Here is an 18,129-nt window from a genome sequence, read left to right as displayed (position 1 = left end):
ATGCCTCAAGAAAGCAGGTTGAGGGAACTCGGCCTTTTCTCCCTTGAGAGACAGAGGATGAGGGGGGACCTGATTGAGGTGTATAAGATGATGAGAGGTATCGATAGGGTAGATAGTCAGAGGCTTTTCCCCAGGGCTGAATTGGTGGCCACAAGAGGACATAGGTTTAAGGTGCTGGGGAGTAGATATAGAGGAGATGTCAGGGGTAAGTTTTTTTACTCAGACTGGTGAGTGTGTGGAATGGGCTGCCAGAAACGGTGGTGGAGGCTGATACGATAGGGTCGTTCAAGAGACTGTTAGATAGGTACATGGAGCTGAGTAATATAGAGGGCTATGAGTAAACCTAGTAATTTCTAGGGTAGGGACATGTTCGGCACAGCTTTGTGGGCCGAAGGGCCTGAATTGTGCTGTAGTTTTTCTATGTTCTATTTCCTGTTAGCCAGTCCATCTTCTAACCAGTCCAATATGTTACCTCCTACACCACAAACGTTTATTTACCTACAATAACTTTAGATGTAGCACCTTATCAAATGTCTTCTGTAAATCTAGGTGCATCCACCAGTTCTCCTTTGCCCACAGCATTTGCTTCTTCTTCAAAGAACTCCATTAAGTTGGTCAACCATTATTTTCTTTTCACAAAATCAAGGTAAAGTCAACATGACTTTTTCTAAATGCCCTGAAATAATGCCTTTAATAAGAGTTTCTAACATTTCCCCCATGATAGATATAACTGGCCTGTAAGCTTTCCATCTCCATCCCTTTTTTTTAAATATGGTGGGCCGAAGGGCCTGTATGGTTCTATGGTTTAAACAGAGTTCTAGTTGTTATTTCCCAGTCTAAGAGAACCTTCCCCAAATCTAGGAAATTAAGGAAAATTAAAACCAACAATTCAAATATTTTACTGGCAACTTCCTGTAAGATCCCAGGATGAAGTCAATCAGAGAAATGTCAGCCCACAGCTCCAACATTTGTTCAGCACCACTTCCCTGGTGATTGTAATTTTCCTCAGTTTCTCCCTCCCTTCCAATTCCCAATTTACAGCTATTTCTGAGATGTTGAATTGAGTTACAAATATTTAAGGTGATCTTTCAGATTACATTTTATACCTTGTCCAATCTTCTGACCTGCCACCTGTCCTTGCACATTTATAGTTCTTTTCTTTTAAGTTTGATACCTTCGTCAACACTTTTCATTAACCATGGATGGTGTCGTTTTTGTTTCTCATTGGAATGCATCTATTTTGTCCATTCTGAAAGATCCCCTTAAATATCTGTCGCTATAATTCAATTGACAAATCCCTTAACCTAATTTACCAGATGAATTTAGCTTGCTGAGCTTTCAGGCAGGCAACACAAAATTTGGTAGAGTTGTAGATAACGAAGAAGATTGTTTAAAGGTAGATCAGATGGAAAATTAGGTGGAATAGTGGCAGATGGAACTTAATCCAGATAAGTGTGAGGTAATGTACTTTGCAAGGTCAAATTCTGTTAGGACATGGTTAGCAAGTTTGCAGATGACACTAAAATAGGTGGTATCCTAGACAGCAAAGATGGTCATCAGGAATTAGAGGGATCTCGATCAGCTGCGTAAGTGGGCCGAGGAATGGTAAATGGAGTTTAATCTGGATAAATGCAAGGTGTTGCATATTGGGAAGACAAATGAGGGTAGGACTTTCACAGTGAATGGTAAGGCCCTGGGGAGTGTTGTAGAACAGAGGGACCTCAGAGTACAAGTATGTGGTTACCTGAAAGTGGCGTCACAGGTAGACAGGGTGGTGAAGGTTTTCAGCATGCTGGCCTTCATCAGTCAGAGCACCGAGTATAGAAGTTGGGATGTTATAATGCAGGTGTACAAGATATTAGTGACGTCACATTTGGAATACTGTATTCAGTTTTGGTCACTCTGCTATAGGAAAGATGCCATTAAGCTGAAACAAAAAATGCAGGGGAGGTTTACGAGGATATTGCCAGGACTTGAGGAACTGAGTTATGGAGACAGGTTGAGCAGATTGGGACTTCTTTCATTGGAGCGTAGGAGAATGAGAGGTGATCTTATAGCAGGTGTATAAAATTATGAGGGGCACAGATAGGGTGAATGCGCACAGTGTTTTTCTGAGGGTTGGGGAATCAAGAACTAGAGGGCATAGGTTTAAGGTGAGAGGGGAGAGATTTAATTGGAACCTGAGGAGCAACTTTTTCACCCAGAGAGTGGTCAGTAGATGGAATAAGCTGCTAGAGGAAGTGGTTGAGACAGGTACATCAACAACATTTTGAAAGGTACTTAGACAGAGACACAGATAGGAAAGATTTAGAGGGATATGGGCCAAATGCAGGCAAATGGGACTAGCTTACATGGGAATCTAGTCAGCATGGACCAGTTGGGGCGAAGGGCCTGTTTCCGTGCTGTATGACTCTATATAGAGTAAATAATACCCTTACATACTTGTTTTGGTCTCCTAAATTCTTATAACTGCTTCAACTGAGTTAGTAAAAGAAGTTTTGGCAACCAATATTAATTTTGAAACACTGGTTAAATGCAACTTTCCTGCAACTTCTACTTCTGGAAGGTTCTCAAACTCAGACCCTGATTGAGCAGCAACTCTCAATTCCATCAGTGATACTGACATGCTCCTTAAAAAACAAAATCAAGCCCATTAGCTCCACTAGGCCAATGTCCATTTGTTTCTTCGACTCCAGGTTCATGTGTACAATTTCGTTCTTTCTTTCACCCATCCGGGTCTTCTAGAATTACGCAGTTTCAAAAATGTCCTTAATCATCCCTCATAATCTAAGCATATAAAACTGATGGACAGCAAAAATGTTCAGTTGGCCCAGTCTGCCCTTCAGAAACTGTAAACCTGCAACTTCAACAAAATCTTTTGTCCTGATCCTTTTCCTTCCTCTGTGCAGGGGATGCATCAGTTTATAAATACAACATCTTGCAAAACAAATCAACTGCACTCCACTGGTTAAAACCCACACAGCATTAATCTTAAAACTTCTATAAGTCATCAAAACAAATATATCAGAAACTTTGATAGCTGACATGAGTCAAGCATTGGTTGGAATTCTTGGTTAAAGTAGCTACCATCACCACAAAATTATTTGTCTCGTGATATGATCCTGTAGGATAAAACAACCTTCAAAGTTGAGCTTTTTGCCTGGAAGATTAACTGCTTAGAAGGGGGTTTAGAGCCATGAGGAAAATGCAGCTACCAATTGCAAAAGCAGCAAGGCAAACATGAACAGCCATGAACTATCATAGAGCAATCTGATCTTAGCAACATCACCATATAAAAAGCTCCCACACTCACACAATTGAACTTTGGAACCTGTTGGTAATCTGAGACAATTCTATCGTAAAATCTTCCCTCTCTGCTAGTGCAAATAAAATAAAATATACAAAAATCCCAGCAGTAACCTGCTTATACTTAGCATCAAGTTCTAAAATGTTAAAGTAAAGAAGAAATAACTCAGAGTCACAGCCAAGAACCAAATCTCTTGTCAGGGTTACTATGCATAATAGCTACTGAACTGAAGCACTCAGTTACTGCAACTTCACCAAAGAGAGATAGAAGAGACTGCAGATGCTAGGATATGGAGCAAGAACCAAGGTGCTGGAAGAACTCAGCCTGTCAGGTAGCATCATAGAACCATACAGCACAAAACAGGCCCTTCGGCCCACCGTGTTGTGCCGTCCATCAAACCACCCTCACACTACCTAACCCCTTCCTCCCGCATATCCCTCCATCTCACGTTCCTCCATATGCCTATCCAACAAGCTCTTGAACCTGTTCAATGTATCTGCCTCCACCACCACCCCAGGCAGTGCATTCCATGCACCAACCACTCTTTGGGTGAAAAACCTCCCTCTGACAACTCCCCTGAACCTCCCACCCATAACCTTAAAGCCATGACCTCTCGTCTTGAGCATTGGTGCCCTGGAAAGGAGGCGCTGACTGTCTACTCTATCTATTCCTCTCAATATTTTATATACCTCTATCATGTCTCCTCTCATCCTCCTCCTTTCCAGTGAATAAAGCCCTAGCACCTTAAGCCTCTCCTCATATTCAATACTCTCCAATCCAGGCAGCATCCTGGTAAATCTCCTCTGCACCCTCTCCAACGCCTCCACATCCTTCCTATAATGAGGCGACCAGAACTGAACACAGTACTCTAAGTGTGGCCTAACTTGAGTTTTGTAAAGCTGCATCATCACCTCGCGGCTCTTAAACTCAATCCTGCGACTTATGAAAGCCAACATCCCATTGGCCTTCTTAACTGCTCTTTCCACCTGTGAGGCAACTTTCAACGAACTGTGAATATGAACCCCCAGATCCCTCTGCTCCTCCACACTGCCAAGTACCCTGCCGTTTACCCTGTACTCTGCCCTGGAGTTTTCCCTTCCAAAGTGTACCACCTCACACTTCTCCGGATTGAACTCCATCTGCCACTTGTCAGCCCAGCTCTGCATCCTATCAATATCCCTCTGTAAGCTCCGACAGCCCTCCACACTATCCACAACACCGCCTATCTTAGTGTCGTCCGCAAACTTACTAACCCAGCCCTCCACCCCCTCATCTAAGTCATCTATAAATATCACAAAAAGTAGAGGTCCCAGAACCGATCCCTGCGGGACACCACTAGTCACTGCCTTCCAATCCGAGGGCACTCCTTCCACCACAACCCTCTGCTTTCTACATGCAAGCCAATTCCTAATCCACACAGCCAAGCTTCCTTGGATCCCTTGGCCTCTGACCTTCTGTGGGGGGAAATGGACAGATGACATTTCAGGTCAAGATCCTTCATCTGGTCCCTTCCTTGGGTAGAAGCATCTCGGATTATGAGATGTATAGATACAGTAGACAGTCAAAAACTTTTCCCATGGTAGAGGTATCAAAAACAAGGTGGCAAAGGTTTAAGATGAGAGGAAGGAGTTTTGAAGATGATCTAAGGACTTTTTACACAGAGAGTGAAACAAGCTGCCAGAGGAGGTAGGGGAATCAGATATAATTACTTCAGTTAAGAGGCAATTAGACACTTAAATAGTCAAGGTATAGAAGGGTATAGTCCTAATGCAAGCAAATGGGATGTGTGTAGATGAACAAAAGGGTTGGCATGGACGTGGTGGGCTGGAGAGCTCATTTCTGTGCTACACAACAACTCCATGACACTTCAAATTGTGTTTCTTTAACTCAGCATATAAACTATTCTGATTAAGTGAATACCGGTCTCTCAAATCCGTAACCTTTCATATTCATATATTCCCTTAAGACAAATGCAAGGGTTAATAGCAATATAATTATCTCTTCCCATTCTTCCCCCCCCCCCCCCCCACCCCCCCCTCCCTGACTGCTGCATATTACCTCTTACAATTTGGCTTTTTTGGTGGATATTCTCATTCCTAGCTTCAAAATGTGCTATTTCATGATAATTTGATCATCGTAATTCTCTCTTTTATTGTAAATCAAACCTGGTCTGCAAAACATGTTGCAGTTTTTGAAATAACACTATGTTGGAGTATGTTGTTATGGAAAGGTCTGAACAATACATGGCCTGGAAAAGAGAGAGGTGGTTGGCCTGGAAAGGGGAGAGGCAGTGGTAGGGCTTGGAAAGGAGTCTCTCATTTCACTGGTACCAACTCGGCTTCACAATGGCCTTGGCAATGGTTGCTGATTATCAACAGGATATTCAGCTAGAGAGAGAGTTTCACAGTCTTCAGCTAAATGCGAATATTCCATGAACAGTCAAGGATTACTGATCGAGTCCAGCTGAAGGCTCTTGACTCAAAACATTGACCATCCATTTCCCTCTACAGATGCTGCCTAACCCACTGAGTTCCTCCAGCAGCTTGTTTTTTTTCCAGATTCCAGCACCTGCAGTCTCTTGTGTCTCAATCTTATTAATATTCCCTTTTTCTCAAGGCTTGGGACATAATTATACCATCACATTTGAACAAAGAAAGAGGATACAAAATGAAACTTTCTGACAATGTCAGAAATAGATTTATACACTCAACAACCCCACACGATGCTTTCCCTCTTTTACTTATTGTACAAGATGCTCCTTCCACATGACACATCTTCCATTTCTAATCTCTAATTACTGTTCTCTACATTTCTTTGCAGTCAATTCAGGATGAACAAAATCTAACTGCTTCTGTCATATTGTAGCTTGTTACAAAGAAATTGAAGGACATTTCAGCTGCAGTGACTAAAATAGCATCAACATAACCCAAATCTACAGTATGTTAAGGACATTGACTTGGGCCGAATTCAATGCATAAACAGCAGTTCAGCATTAGTTGGTCAATATGTTTAAAAATCATGAAGGCATGCAATATGAAAATTTTCCAGGAAAAGAAAAGAAAATTGTGAACCAAATTTTTAGGAAAATTACTGAAACAGAGACAAGTGAATTATTTTGTAAAAATAATTGGAACTACACAATGCTCATGGAGCTAACTCCCATTTTCACATGGTTCACATTGCATTGAGAGGCACAACTACTTCCCCAAATGGAATAGATTCAAAAAGGTTCTCATTGCTCAAAGGAGCAAATCCATAAACTGTTACAGGCCATCAGCAGTAAAATTCCGTTTCACCACTATCTATAAATCTCCTGGCCTGGCACATCTCTCAGCCTACAATTATCATCAATCCAGGAGCAGTACCCAACATATACACTGTATATGAAATGAGCTAGGCACAGGGTTATTTGCATACTAAACAGCAAAACCAGCATGAACTAGATAGCGATGAGCAATCCCACGACCATTAGTCCAGATCAAAGCCCAAAAATTCTATAACATCTTGTCATAAATGATGATGGACAATTAAACAACAGAAGAGGCAGCTCCATGAACATCTCCATCCTCAATACAGGTGACCACCTCATTACAACATCTTGGATAATGGAAAATTGCCCTTTCTGAATTAATAAATCACTACCCAAAAATTTGAGATAAGGAATGAAATTCGCTCTAACAGAATCTACACACAAAAAAAACATAAAATTTATTTTATTTTCAACTCATGATCCTTGATGAATGTGCAGATGACACAGCTCTGTTACCAAAAATTGCTAATACGGACCCATTTCAGGAATGGAACCACCCAGCCACCAGAGTCCAATGCAGTAACACAAAAGTTGCCTGTAACGGCAGAGCCCAGAAGTATATAATCCACTCCCTGAAGTCTGCACCATCACAAAGCCAATTTGACTCACTCAACATGATATTAAGAACCGGCTAATGAAACTGGATATAGTGAATGAATTGGTACTGGACATCATTTGGGCTGTGGTGATAAAGACATTTACTACAGAGCCATTTGCATATCTAAAAAAGCTGTTCCACCACAAATAGCCTCTATGTGACAGCATGGGAAATTTCCCAAGCTTGCAAGCATCCAGAAAAAGCAGAACAAATTCACACCAGTTGATTACTATCTTCTCCTAAACTCTCCCTGCAACCTCGTTGGTCCCCTCCAAGTGCTCTGGTTTCCTCCCACATCCAAAAGATGTGGGTTGGTAGGTTAATTGGTCAGTGTAAATTGCCCCAAGACTGTAGGCAAGAAGTGGAATCTGGGGACATTTGATGGAAATGTGGGGGGAATAAAATGGGATTAGTATAAATGGGTGCTTGATATTGGTGTAGGCTGAATGGGACCACTTCCATGCTGTATGGCTCTGTGACATCTAGATATCTATAAGCTATCATTCAAGTACGGTGACTTTGACAATGCTATCAAAGAACTCTTACCAATTTTCTACCCAATGAACCATTTTGACAGGATCACTTTGTCCCACATCTCCATAGAGCCTCCAACTACAGAGTAGAGGCAAGAGTGACTGCTGCTAACATCCCTAACTGGGACCAGAGTCATACTTAACACAAAGGAAAATGTTGCGATTGTTGGTGGCAGAACTTATCATCATCCAGGCATCAGTGGGCACGCCTCGAACTCTCCTTGAATTACTCAGGTTAGTGTCCAATGCCAACAGTCTCCAAATGCATCCCTCTATCATAGGTCAAAAGTGGCTCTGCTCATTGATGATTATGTAATGTTCACTTCCAAATGCAATGATTAAATAATTCATGCCTGCATGCAGCAAAATCTATACAACTTTCATATTTGTAACAGTAAATGGCAAGTAATTATTTTAACAACAGATAACTACTGATTCCAACATCAAATATCCCGGTGGTTAGGGTTGTATTAAAAGTCAGAAAACCTAGTGGACCGACACACAAATATCAACGCTAAAATATCATGCCAGAGACTGACTATATTGTAATAAATGACCTCCCACTCCCCAAAGCCTTTGCAACATCTACAAGGCACAAGTCGATACTAGAATGCTCCCTACTTGTTTGGACAAGTGCAGCTCCAACAACATTCGAGACACATGATACTAACTAGGACATTGCAACAGCTTGACTAGTTCCTGATTAACCACCATAAATATTCACCCCCTTCACAATTGTTGCAGAGTGTTCCGTTCACAAGGTGCACTGCAGCAACACACCAAAGCTTCTTTGATAACACCAGACAAAACTACAACCTCTGCTGCCAGGTACATGGGGCCATCAATGCCTTCAAGCTTCCCTACATATCACATCTTGATTTGGAAATACATCACTGTTCTTCATCGTCACTGGGTTAAATTCCTCAACTCCCTACCTACCAAACTGTGCAGGACTACATGGGTTCACAATGGCAACTCACCACCACCTTTCAAGGACAATTAAAAACAGACATGATAAACTTAGAAATCTCCTGACCTCCTTTATTGAACTAATGCTATTTATGATTTATTCATTCATGGGATGTAGGTGGGTATTATGCAATTAATTTCAAAACAATTCCATTGGTAACTTTCCTGACATTTCATAAAATACAATTCTATCTGATTGATTTCATGTTTTTTGTAATTGTTCCACCACTGTTTCCAGTGTTATTTTCATTATCAATGTCAAATTGCTCTTGATAATTTAACTCTTTCATCAATTTCAACATAAGATTGAGGATGCAGAATTAAACAAACTAATTGTTGTAACTCTGCACCTTTTGTATTGTTTTAAGTGGTATTAGTGCAACGTTAGCCAGTTCTCACTAAGAATTTCATGACAAACTATGAGAGTAGATTGGAAAGAAAAATAAAAATGCATGTATACACTTTTGCAGGTACACAAAAGGGAAATAACTAGCAAAGGCAGATATTAGGCCCGAACAGAGACAGGAGAATTTATGATGGAGATGACAGAAGAATTAAACAATTACTTTACATCTGTCTTCACAGAAGACACATAAAACCTGCCAAATACATCAACAAATCAAAGTTTAGTGAGAATGAGGAACTCAGGGATCTAACCATTAGTCAAAAAAAATTCCAAAAAAAGTTGGTGAACTTGAAAGCTGATCTACATCCCAGAGTTTGAGAGAGGTGCCTTTGAGTTAGTAAGTTGTCATCTTCCAGAGTTCTATGGATTCTGAAATTCTTCCTGTGGATTGAAGGGTAGCGAATGTAACCCTACAATTTAAGAAAGAGGCACAAAGAAAACAGCAAACTACTGACCTGTTAGCCTAACATCAGTGCTAGGGAAAATGCTGGGATCTATAGAATGAAAGCTATAGCACCATGGAAAGAATGATAGGATTGAACAGAGCCAAAGTGGACCTATGAAAGAGAAACTATGTATGACAAACCCGCTTGGAGTTGTTTGAGGATACGACTAGCAGAATAGAAAAAAAACCAGCAGATGTGATTTATCTGGATTTTCAGAAAACTTTCATTGAAGTCCCACAGAGAAGGTGGTCAACAAGGTTGGAGCACATGCAATTCAGGGTGATATGCCAACATGCGTTACCAGACAGAATCATAGTGGGAATAAGTGGATCCTTCTCAGGCGAGCAGACTGTGTCTAGTAGGGCACCTTGGGTATCAGTGCTTGGTCCCCAGCTATGTACAATCTGTCTTAACAATTTGGCTGAGGAGATCAAATGTCATAATTCCAAGTTTGCTGACAATCCTAAATGAGGCTTGAGTACAGGTAAGGATGTGGAGAAGCTTTGGGGGATATGGACAAGCTGAGCAACTAGCCAAGAATACAACTGATGGAAAATTACATGGAAAATTGTGAGTCATCGACTTTGGTGACCATAACAGAAAAGCAGAAAATTTGTTCATAAGAAATTGAACAGTGATGTTCAAAGGGACTTTGGTGTGCTTGTACACAAGTCACTGAAGCCCAACGTGCAGGTGCAGCAGGTGATTAGGAGGGCAAATGGTATGCAAGCTTTTATAATGAGAGGAATTGATTACAGAAGTATGAAATCTTACTGCAATCATATAGGGTCTTGATGAGACCTCACTTGGTGTACAGGGTACAGTTTGACCTCCTTACTTAAGGAAGTATGTACTTGCTATAAAGAAAGTGCAGCAAAGATTGGTTCCAGAGATGAGAGGTTTACCATATGAGGAGAGATTGTATAGACAAAAACTCAACGAAACTAACAAAATTCTTGAAGTACTTGATAGGTTAGATCCAGAGAGAATGTTTCCCCTCACTGAGGAGTCTAGGACCAAAGGCACAATTTGAGAATAAGATGTATAAATCAGAAATTTCTTCATTCAGTGAGAGAGGGGAGATTAACCTTTGGAACTGTCTACCACAGAGGGCTGACAGTTCAAGCAATGAGTTCATTCAAAACAAAGACTGATAAATTTCTGTATATTAAGGGAATCAAGGAATATGGTGATAATGCTGGAAAATGTTTCTGAGGTATGATCTTGATGAATGGAAAGCAAGCTCAAAGGGCCTACTCCTGGGCCTATTGTTTATGCTCTTAGAAACCTGTGAAACTTCAGGGCCAGCTGGAGACTCCTGTATTTAATTCTCTGAATTCCTTCAAGTAAGTGCAAAAACCATTGCAGATTATGGTGGAGTTCACCCATACAAAAGGCAAATCAGAGGCAATCAGGTTTCCAGAACTAGTTTCATTGCTTAACATACGTCATTAAAATACCATGGATAACAACAGAAAATAATCTAAATAGCTAACAAATTGCCACTGCCCTATGGCTAGGGAAGCAGTCATAATTTGACGTCAAGGTTATCAGTGTGAATGGTACAATGTCAAATCAAATAGATCTTCCAGTGCAAGAATTAAATATGCAGCCGATGTCTGACTTTGGTGGCCACAGTCACAGTTCGGGTTGTTTCTCATGTTCCACAGTAGAGCAGGTGACCAGATAACTGAGTTGTCTAGATTTTCCTTGGAAAGTTGAAGCCTGAGCCTTCATCAATTGGGTCAGTTATCAGTTCTCATTTGGTGATATTTGGGATCTGTCAAGAGGTGTCCCATCAAGGGGTGGGGATATCATTAGCTGGTAGACTTTGGAGTGTGTTCCTGTAGGGGCTGTGGGATTTCAGACAGGGATATAGGTTTCTTTCTACCAGTTTCCTTGTCAGTGACAGTGTTTTACTGGCTGTCAGTTGCTGGCTTTCTTCAAGGATGTTTTCCCCACAGACAACAGAAGGTTCTATGTGGGTAGAACAGTAATCCACCTGAGCTGGTCCCAGAACTTCAAAGATGATTTTCATGGCTTCCCAGAGATGGATAATGCTGGGCAGACCAGCGTGCTGTTCTAGTGTTCCTACACCCCTCCACCCTAGTTTCCGTATGAGATTCACTTGCCTTGAACTTAACTCACCCATGACCAAACATCAGCATATCTTGACTGTATGGTGCCTTTCCTTGAACATTGCTGGCATCAATGTTTGGTCATGGGTGAGTGGCCGGCTGCAGAACTAGGCACAAAGTTCCTCCCTGGCTTCAAGATGTTCAGCTAGAAGGCTGAAAAAAAGTCTTAACATTATTTGGCAGAAGTATCAATCAAGTAGGTCTCCAGAGAATACAGGGCTTCAGTAAGTGTATCTTTCAACATCCTGGTGTTTTTAGCCTGCAGCCAGAGCCAAGTCATCCACATATTTGAAGAGCCACGAGGAAGATTGCTGGACATGCTGAAGAGGGCCAGTGTCAGGGTTGATTCCTGGGGAAGCCCATTATTGATCCTGCACAATGGCTGACTTATCTCCAAACTACAAACAGAACTCTTGGTTGTTTATGATGAAATTAATTAATTGTGGAGTTCACCCAGCAAATAATTAGGAGAGTTTCAACAACATACCTATGCACCACAATCTGTTATAGGCACAGAAAAATTCAACATACGTGGCTCCTAAAGGAATGTAATAGTTTAAATTTTATTCGTACAGCACGGTAGCAGGCTCTTCCGGCCCAACAAGCCTGTGCCACCCAATTACACCCACGTTAATCTACTAACCCATACTTTGGAATGTGGGAGGAAACCAGAGCACCCAGAGGAAACCCATGTAGTCACAGGGAGAACGTACAAACTCCTTACAGACAGCGGCAGGAATTGAACCCTGATCGCTGGCGCTACGTTACTCTAACCACTACACTACTGTGCCATGGACAGAAATTACAACAAAGCTAGACAAAACTCTAGTAAGGTTATACCTGGAGCACTCTGAGAAGTTCTGGACACCACATTTCAGGAAGGATATGCTGACCTTGAAGTGAATGCACTGTACATTCACAAAGGTTACATCTCCACTCCAAGGGTTAAATGGTGAAGTTGAGGCATATTAGACGATTTGATTAACTTTTCAAAATATTAAGGAGAACGAATAAAGGTAAAAAGAGAAACTATTCTGCTGGTGGAGAAGTTTGCAGTATAATAATTGGAACTAGATCTATCAGCAACAGTTTGCAAACTTGATAACATGTGAAATATAACAAAAGTTTGGAAGTCCCTTTGCTAGGCTGCAACTGATGCTAGGTCCTGAAAATCAAAAAAGATAATTGCAAATGCTAAAAAGTTGAAATGAAAACAGTAAATGCTGGAAAAGGTCACCTGCTCAGGCAGCATCTGTGGAAAGAGCAACAGTTAATGTTTCAGGTCTGGCAACCTTCATCAGAACTGAGAATGTGGGGGAGGGTGTTTTCACCCTCAGAGAAATTCCCTTTGTCCCACCCATTACCCTCCCTATCTTAAACTTACTGCCTTAAATTTACTTCTGAATTTTACCAAAATAAGACGGAGCTTGGCGATAATAAAATGTGTCAGCTGGTGGTTACTGAACACAAGGCAATTTCAAGGCCATTCATTAATCTCAGCTAAGGCAATAGTCACAACATATCACATTCAGTAGTGGTCAGTTAAAGAGAGAAAAAGAAACACTTCTAGCCATTATCAAGCAATCACTGTGCGCATATGGGTGCTTCAGGTGAAGGCAAAAATCAGGCTTGGCTGTGATGACTTCAAACAACTGGACCACACATTGTTGATTACTCAGTCATGAAGAACGGCCAACCTGGCAAGAGATAATGCATTCAGCAGAGATAAGGGGGAAGGAAAAGACAAGCATGAAAGGTTACCCTCAATTAATTTTTTTTAAATTCTACAATACACTAGTGACTGATCAGACTACACCTAAGCCTCTGCCAGTATGGCATCGCTAGACATGTGCATCCAACTTTTAAAAGGTCAACAGCCAAAAATAAAACACAGAGACTTAACTGTTAAATATGGCAGAACAGTCACCTGAAATGTGAATTTTAACATAGTTTCCAAATATTTATTCTAATTTATTCCCCTTTCTCCCCTTTAATACTCCTCTCATTTTCATCACCCTCCAATCCCACTAAAACCCTCAAATCATCTCAATACCTCATTGATTTCATTCTTTCCTTTTCATTGCTTTTTCTTTTTTTAAAAATCATCCCTCCTCTGGTTTCTAAAATATTAACTACCCATTTGTTTCACTTCATTAATGGCCAATACAAACAGTGGCTATATTTTGCATAGATATAACAAAACTATGAAAATAATTCTTGAGGTAACAGCAAAATGACAGCTCATAAAAGCTCAATAAACTGTCATTTGTGCAGTTTCCAGCACCTTCTTATATATTCTGTAGCAGCAGAATGGTATCCTTTTAAACATTTATTGAAGTCAATGTGATCTTTTCAAGGTTCAGCACAAACTGAACCAGAAGCTGCTGTGCTCTCGCATTTGGAACTTAGGATGCAGATCGTGCTCTCAGATTTTCTGCACCTCTTTTATCTGGACTGAATATATGAGCTGCACAGCTAAAGCAACCAATTAACCACAGTTTGTCCTTAACAGAGATGGATATACCTCGCATAATATCCATTGTCTAACATCAGCAATTTGCTTCCACTACAAGTAACATGCAGTAATATTTTCAACTCAAGAAAGTACACATTTGATGGATCATAAAGTCATTAACTGACATGGAAATGTAAGAAACAACTTTTTCTGTGTTACTACAGGGCTTTCTCAGCCACTGACAGTTGGATTTTATTCAGAGAATTTTCAAAACATCAAATGGATTCCATCCCTTCAAATAATTATAGACTCCAAAACAAGTGTGAACCCATGACTGGAACACCTCTAAATGTCAAAACCTCATCAAAAAGGTAAATTTCTATAATATCTGCTTTCACTGATAGTGATATAATAGCCAAAAAAACACACATTAATCTGGTTCCTGATAGCTATTATAAATTAAATCCAATTATCTTCTAGTGAGTACTTTCTGGCCCAAAGCTTTAACTAACGCTGACATCCACATTGCTGGTTAAACCTGTTACTGCACTCCTCCTGTTCACAATGTCCTTTTTCACTAGCTTTACTTTAACTGGATTTTCTCAAATTTTATGATCTCAGCTTTCATTATTTCTCACATTTCATATTGGATACCAATAGATTCCAATACAAACATGCATAATGTACATGTACAGTTCTACCATGGACAGGCTAAGCTCAGTATTACCCTTTTAGGGTACTGCAAACATTACAGACTTAAAACTTTACCTCTTATATGTGCACAGAAGACACTTATAAAACACATTCGACTCTCATCGTAGATTAGGAACAAACATATTAAATTCTGAATACAAATTAAGAGCGTACACCTAGTAGTCATAAAGGTGATTAAATCTACTCCTTTCTCACCAGAGTATGACGATGATCATACCTAAAATAATATTCACTGTCACAAAACAGGTATGTTGCTATTACAAATAAAAATGGTATAAGACTTAGATAACGTCAGTATTGGAAATTTTTTTTTAAGAACTAGCAGCTTCACCACTGTTTGCAGCAATTTTGGCACAGACTCTACAGTTCATAAAAAAATCAATTATAACCCTTTGATCTTAAAACAAAATCTTTCGTTGACAGTATTTCACAGTTTGGGGGGAAAAAAACGACAGAATTTCAATTGCTGTGGCAAAATTTAATATATATCACCACCATAGAAATCAGCTTTCTGTACTGATGGGGAAACAAAATACAGTTGATGTATTTAAAAATCTAAAAACTGAAGTTGTTGTACACAATTATGCAACACAAGTCAAAACTTAATCAAACATTAATGCAAGGTTATCAACCTGAAACATTAACTTTTGCTTCCCCCTCCACAAGAGTAATTCCAGCATTTTTCATTCTTAGTTCAAATGTGTAACATTACCTGTTTCTCTTTCTACACTGCTTCAAGACCTGCGAATGTTGCTAGTATTTTCTATTCAATCTTTTACTTATAATTGATTTTTACGCAGAGATCTAAAAAATCTCACTTCTATTACCTGCCTTCTATATCAACATATACAATTTACAAACTTGAAAAACCCATACACGTTTTCATTATAAAATAATAACCAGTCTTATTCCAGTGGACCATGCAAATCAAAATGGAAGCCTCCTGTGCATTAGAATACTACTAACCCAAAAACTACAAAAGCAGAAAGAATTTTTGTACAGATTTAGAACAGAATACACATAGTGCTGCCATAATACAAATGTTATAATGACGACACAAGAGACTGCAGCAAAAAACAAACTGCTGGAGGAACTTAGTGGGTCAGTAAACATCTGTGGAGGCAAAGGGATAGTCAATGTTTCGGGTCTAGACGCTGCATCAGTCCTGACGCAGGGTCTAGACCAGAAACGTCGACTATCCCTTTGCCTCCACTAACGTAATGATATTCTTTTAACCGGGTCTCACTTGCAACAATGTTAAATTGGCTTTAAGATCCACATGTAGATCTGAGAGGTTGCTAACTTGAGCCGGAAGCCAAACATTTCTTATTAGCAATACTTTCTCTGTAACACTTGAAGTAAATTGCCTGTACACGATATTTTTTCCATTAAGTTTCTAAACAGAGTAAGAATGGTCACCAACCTGACAGAGCTACCTAGGCAAGGGAAGGGGAAAAACAGCCAAGTTTCCTGCACTTCTCCATTATTGAGTGACCCCTGCTGGCTGCGTTTATTTTTTTATGGATGTCAGGCGCAATTATGAGCCTTAAATTGTCAATGAAGCGCCAGCTCTCACCAAGGCTTTATCATTTTAAAAAATCGTGACATTGCTACAAATATTTAAAAGGCTAACACTGCCCAATACCCCCATTTAGAACTAAAAGGTAATAAACGGAGAATGAAACCTTTTGAGGATCCATATTGTGCCTTGTAGCACATGCGATTTCCTAATGAATGTCTCTGGGGTGAGAAAACGGGCGTCACAGCAGCAGGTTTATGTACAAAAGGCAGAAGCAAACGTTAAAGGGGCGACGCCTGGGCGCACCGGTCTGTCTGAGGCGGTATTAGCCTCAGGGACAGCGCTTCCCTGCTTCCGCCGGAAACGTCCGGACCCAGCGCCGATGTAAACACTGGGGGTACAGACGGTGCGGGGCCGGGGGGCCGCTCCACGCCGGCCGGCCGGCCGCGGGTGGGGAGACGGCCGGCGCTCCCCGCCCCGGGGACGTGTTGCGGCGGCTGCCGGCAGCGCACACACTGGGCTGGAAGCTCGGCCCGCCGCCGCTCCGGCTCTCCGCGGCCGCGGCCTAGCCGCCTGCCGTCCGCCGGGGCCCTGCCCGCTCACACAGACAAGGCGCGGTGCTCGCCTTCGGGGGCCGGCTGCGGGGCGGAGGGAGCCCGGCGCCTCCCAGCCCCGCTGCCCGGCCCTCGGATCGCTCCGTACCTGGGTGAGGGAGAGCAGCGCCGCCATCTTCGCCGCGGAACAGCAGCCGCGCACCCACCGACCGACCGACGGCCAGCCAGCGCGCACGCGCGCCGCGAACACACCCACCCGCGCGGCGGGGGCGCGCGTGACGTGTCCCGGGTGGGGGCGCGCGCGCGGGCCGGGGAGGCGCGCTCGCCACGCGCGGAGAGCGGCCGGGCGACCCTCGTCCCGCCGAACCAGGCCCCGGCGCCTGGGCCTCCCGCACCCGGGCACACCGCCTCCTCCGCTCTGCTGACCCGCACCTGTCCCAGCGTCGGGCCGGGCTTCCCGTCCGACGACAGCCATCACCGTCTGCCTCAGAGCATCTGGTCACTGAACACCCACAACATATACCACAAGAAAGCAGGTTTGATTATCTTGTTTTGGTCAGTCAGCCCGCAACACACACACGCATTTTAAATGTTCGTTGCAAGTGTTTTATCTTCCAGCCAAGTTAAGTGCCAAAGACATCCTACTGCACCTTTCATTATTTCAAAGGACTTATTAGATTATAACAGCATTTGTGCTTAAAGTCTGCAGCACAGAACAACGCTTGCAATAAGATAATCGCCAGGTAATGTCTTAATTATAATCATTGAAGGACAAATATAAGTTTGAACATCAGGGATAATTCCAGAGAACCATACAGCACAAAACAGGCCCTTCGGCCCACCATGTTGTGCCGTCCATCAAACCACCCCCACACTACCTAACCCCTTCCTCCCGCATATCCCTCCATCTTACATTCCTCCATGTGCCTATCCAACAAGCTCTTGAACTTGTCCAATGTATCTGCCTCCACCACCACCCCAGGCAGCGCATTCCATGTACCAACCACTCTCTGGGTGAAAACCTCCCCCTGACATCTCCCCTGAACCTCCCACCCATAACCTTAAAGCCATGCCCTCTCGTCTTGAGCATTGGTGCCCTGGGAAGGAGGCGCTGACTGTCTACTCTATCTATTCCTCTCAGTATTTTATATACCTCTATCATGTCTCCTCTCATCCTCCT

General features: G+C 42.0%; 1 protein-coding gene across 7 annotated transcripts in view; it reads right to left on the bottom strand.

Annotated features, from left to right (window-relative positions):
* Positions 1-17,197, bottom strand: part of eps15l1a (epidermal growth factor receptor pathway substrate 15-like 1a) — a 264,285-nt gene extending 247,088 nt beyond the window's left edge. For 5 of the 7 annotated variants that reach the window (XM_052037608.1, XM_052037613.1, XM_052037609.1 and 2 more), the window contains exon 1: positions 17,098-17,183. In XM_052037608.1, the coding sequence (XP_051893568.1) occupies positions 17,098-17,124 (27 nt within the window). In that variant the 5' untranslated portion in view covers positions 17,125-17,183. Of the gene's footprint in view, positions 1-16,561; positions 16,983-17,097 lie in introns of those variants that run through there. The other 2 variants (XM_052037612.1, XM_052037610.1) reach the window with 2 other exon arrangements.
* Between the last annotated feature and the right edge of the window lie 932 nt (positions 17,198-18,129).

Source organism: Pristis pectinata, chromosome 24, assembly GCF_009764475.1.
Source record: "Pristis pectinata isolate sPriPec2 chromosome 24, sPriPec2.1.pri, whole genome shotgun sequence".
NCBI lineage: Eukaryota > Metazoa > Chordata > Chondrichthyes > Rhinopristiformes > Pristidae > Pristis > Pristis pectinata.
This window is presented reverse-complemented; position numbering and strand designations above follow the sequence as displayed.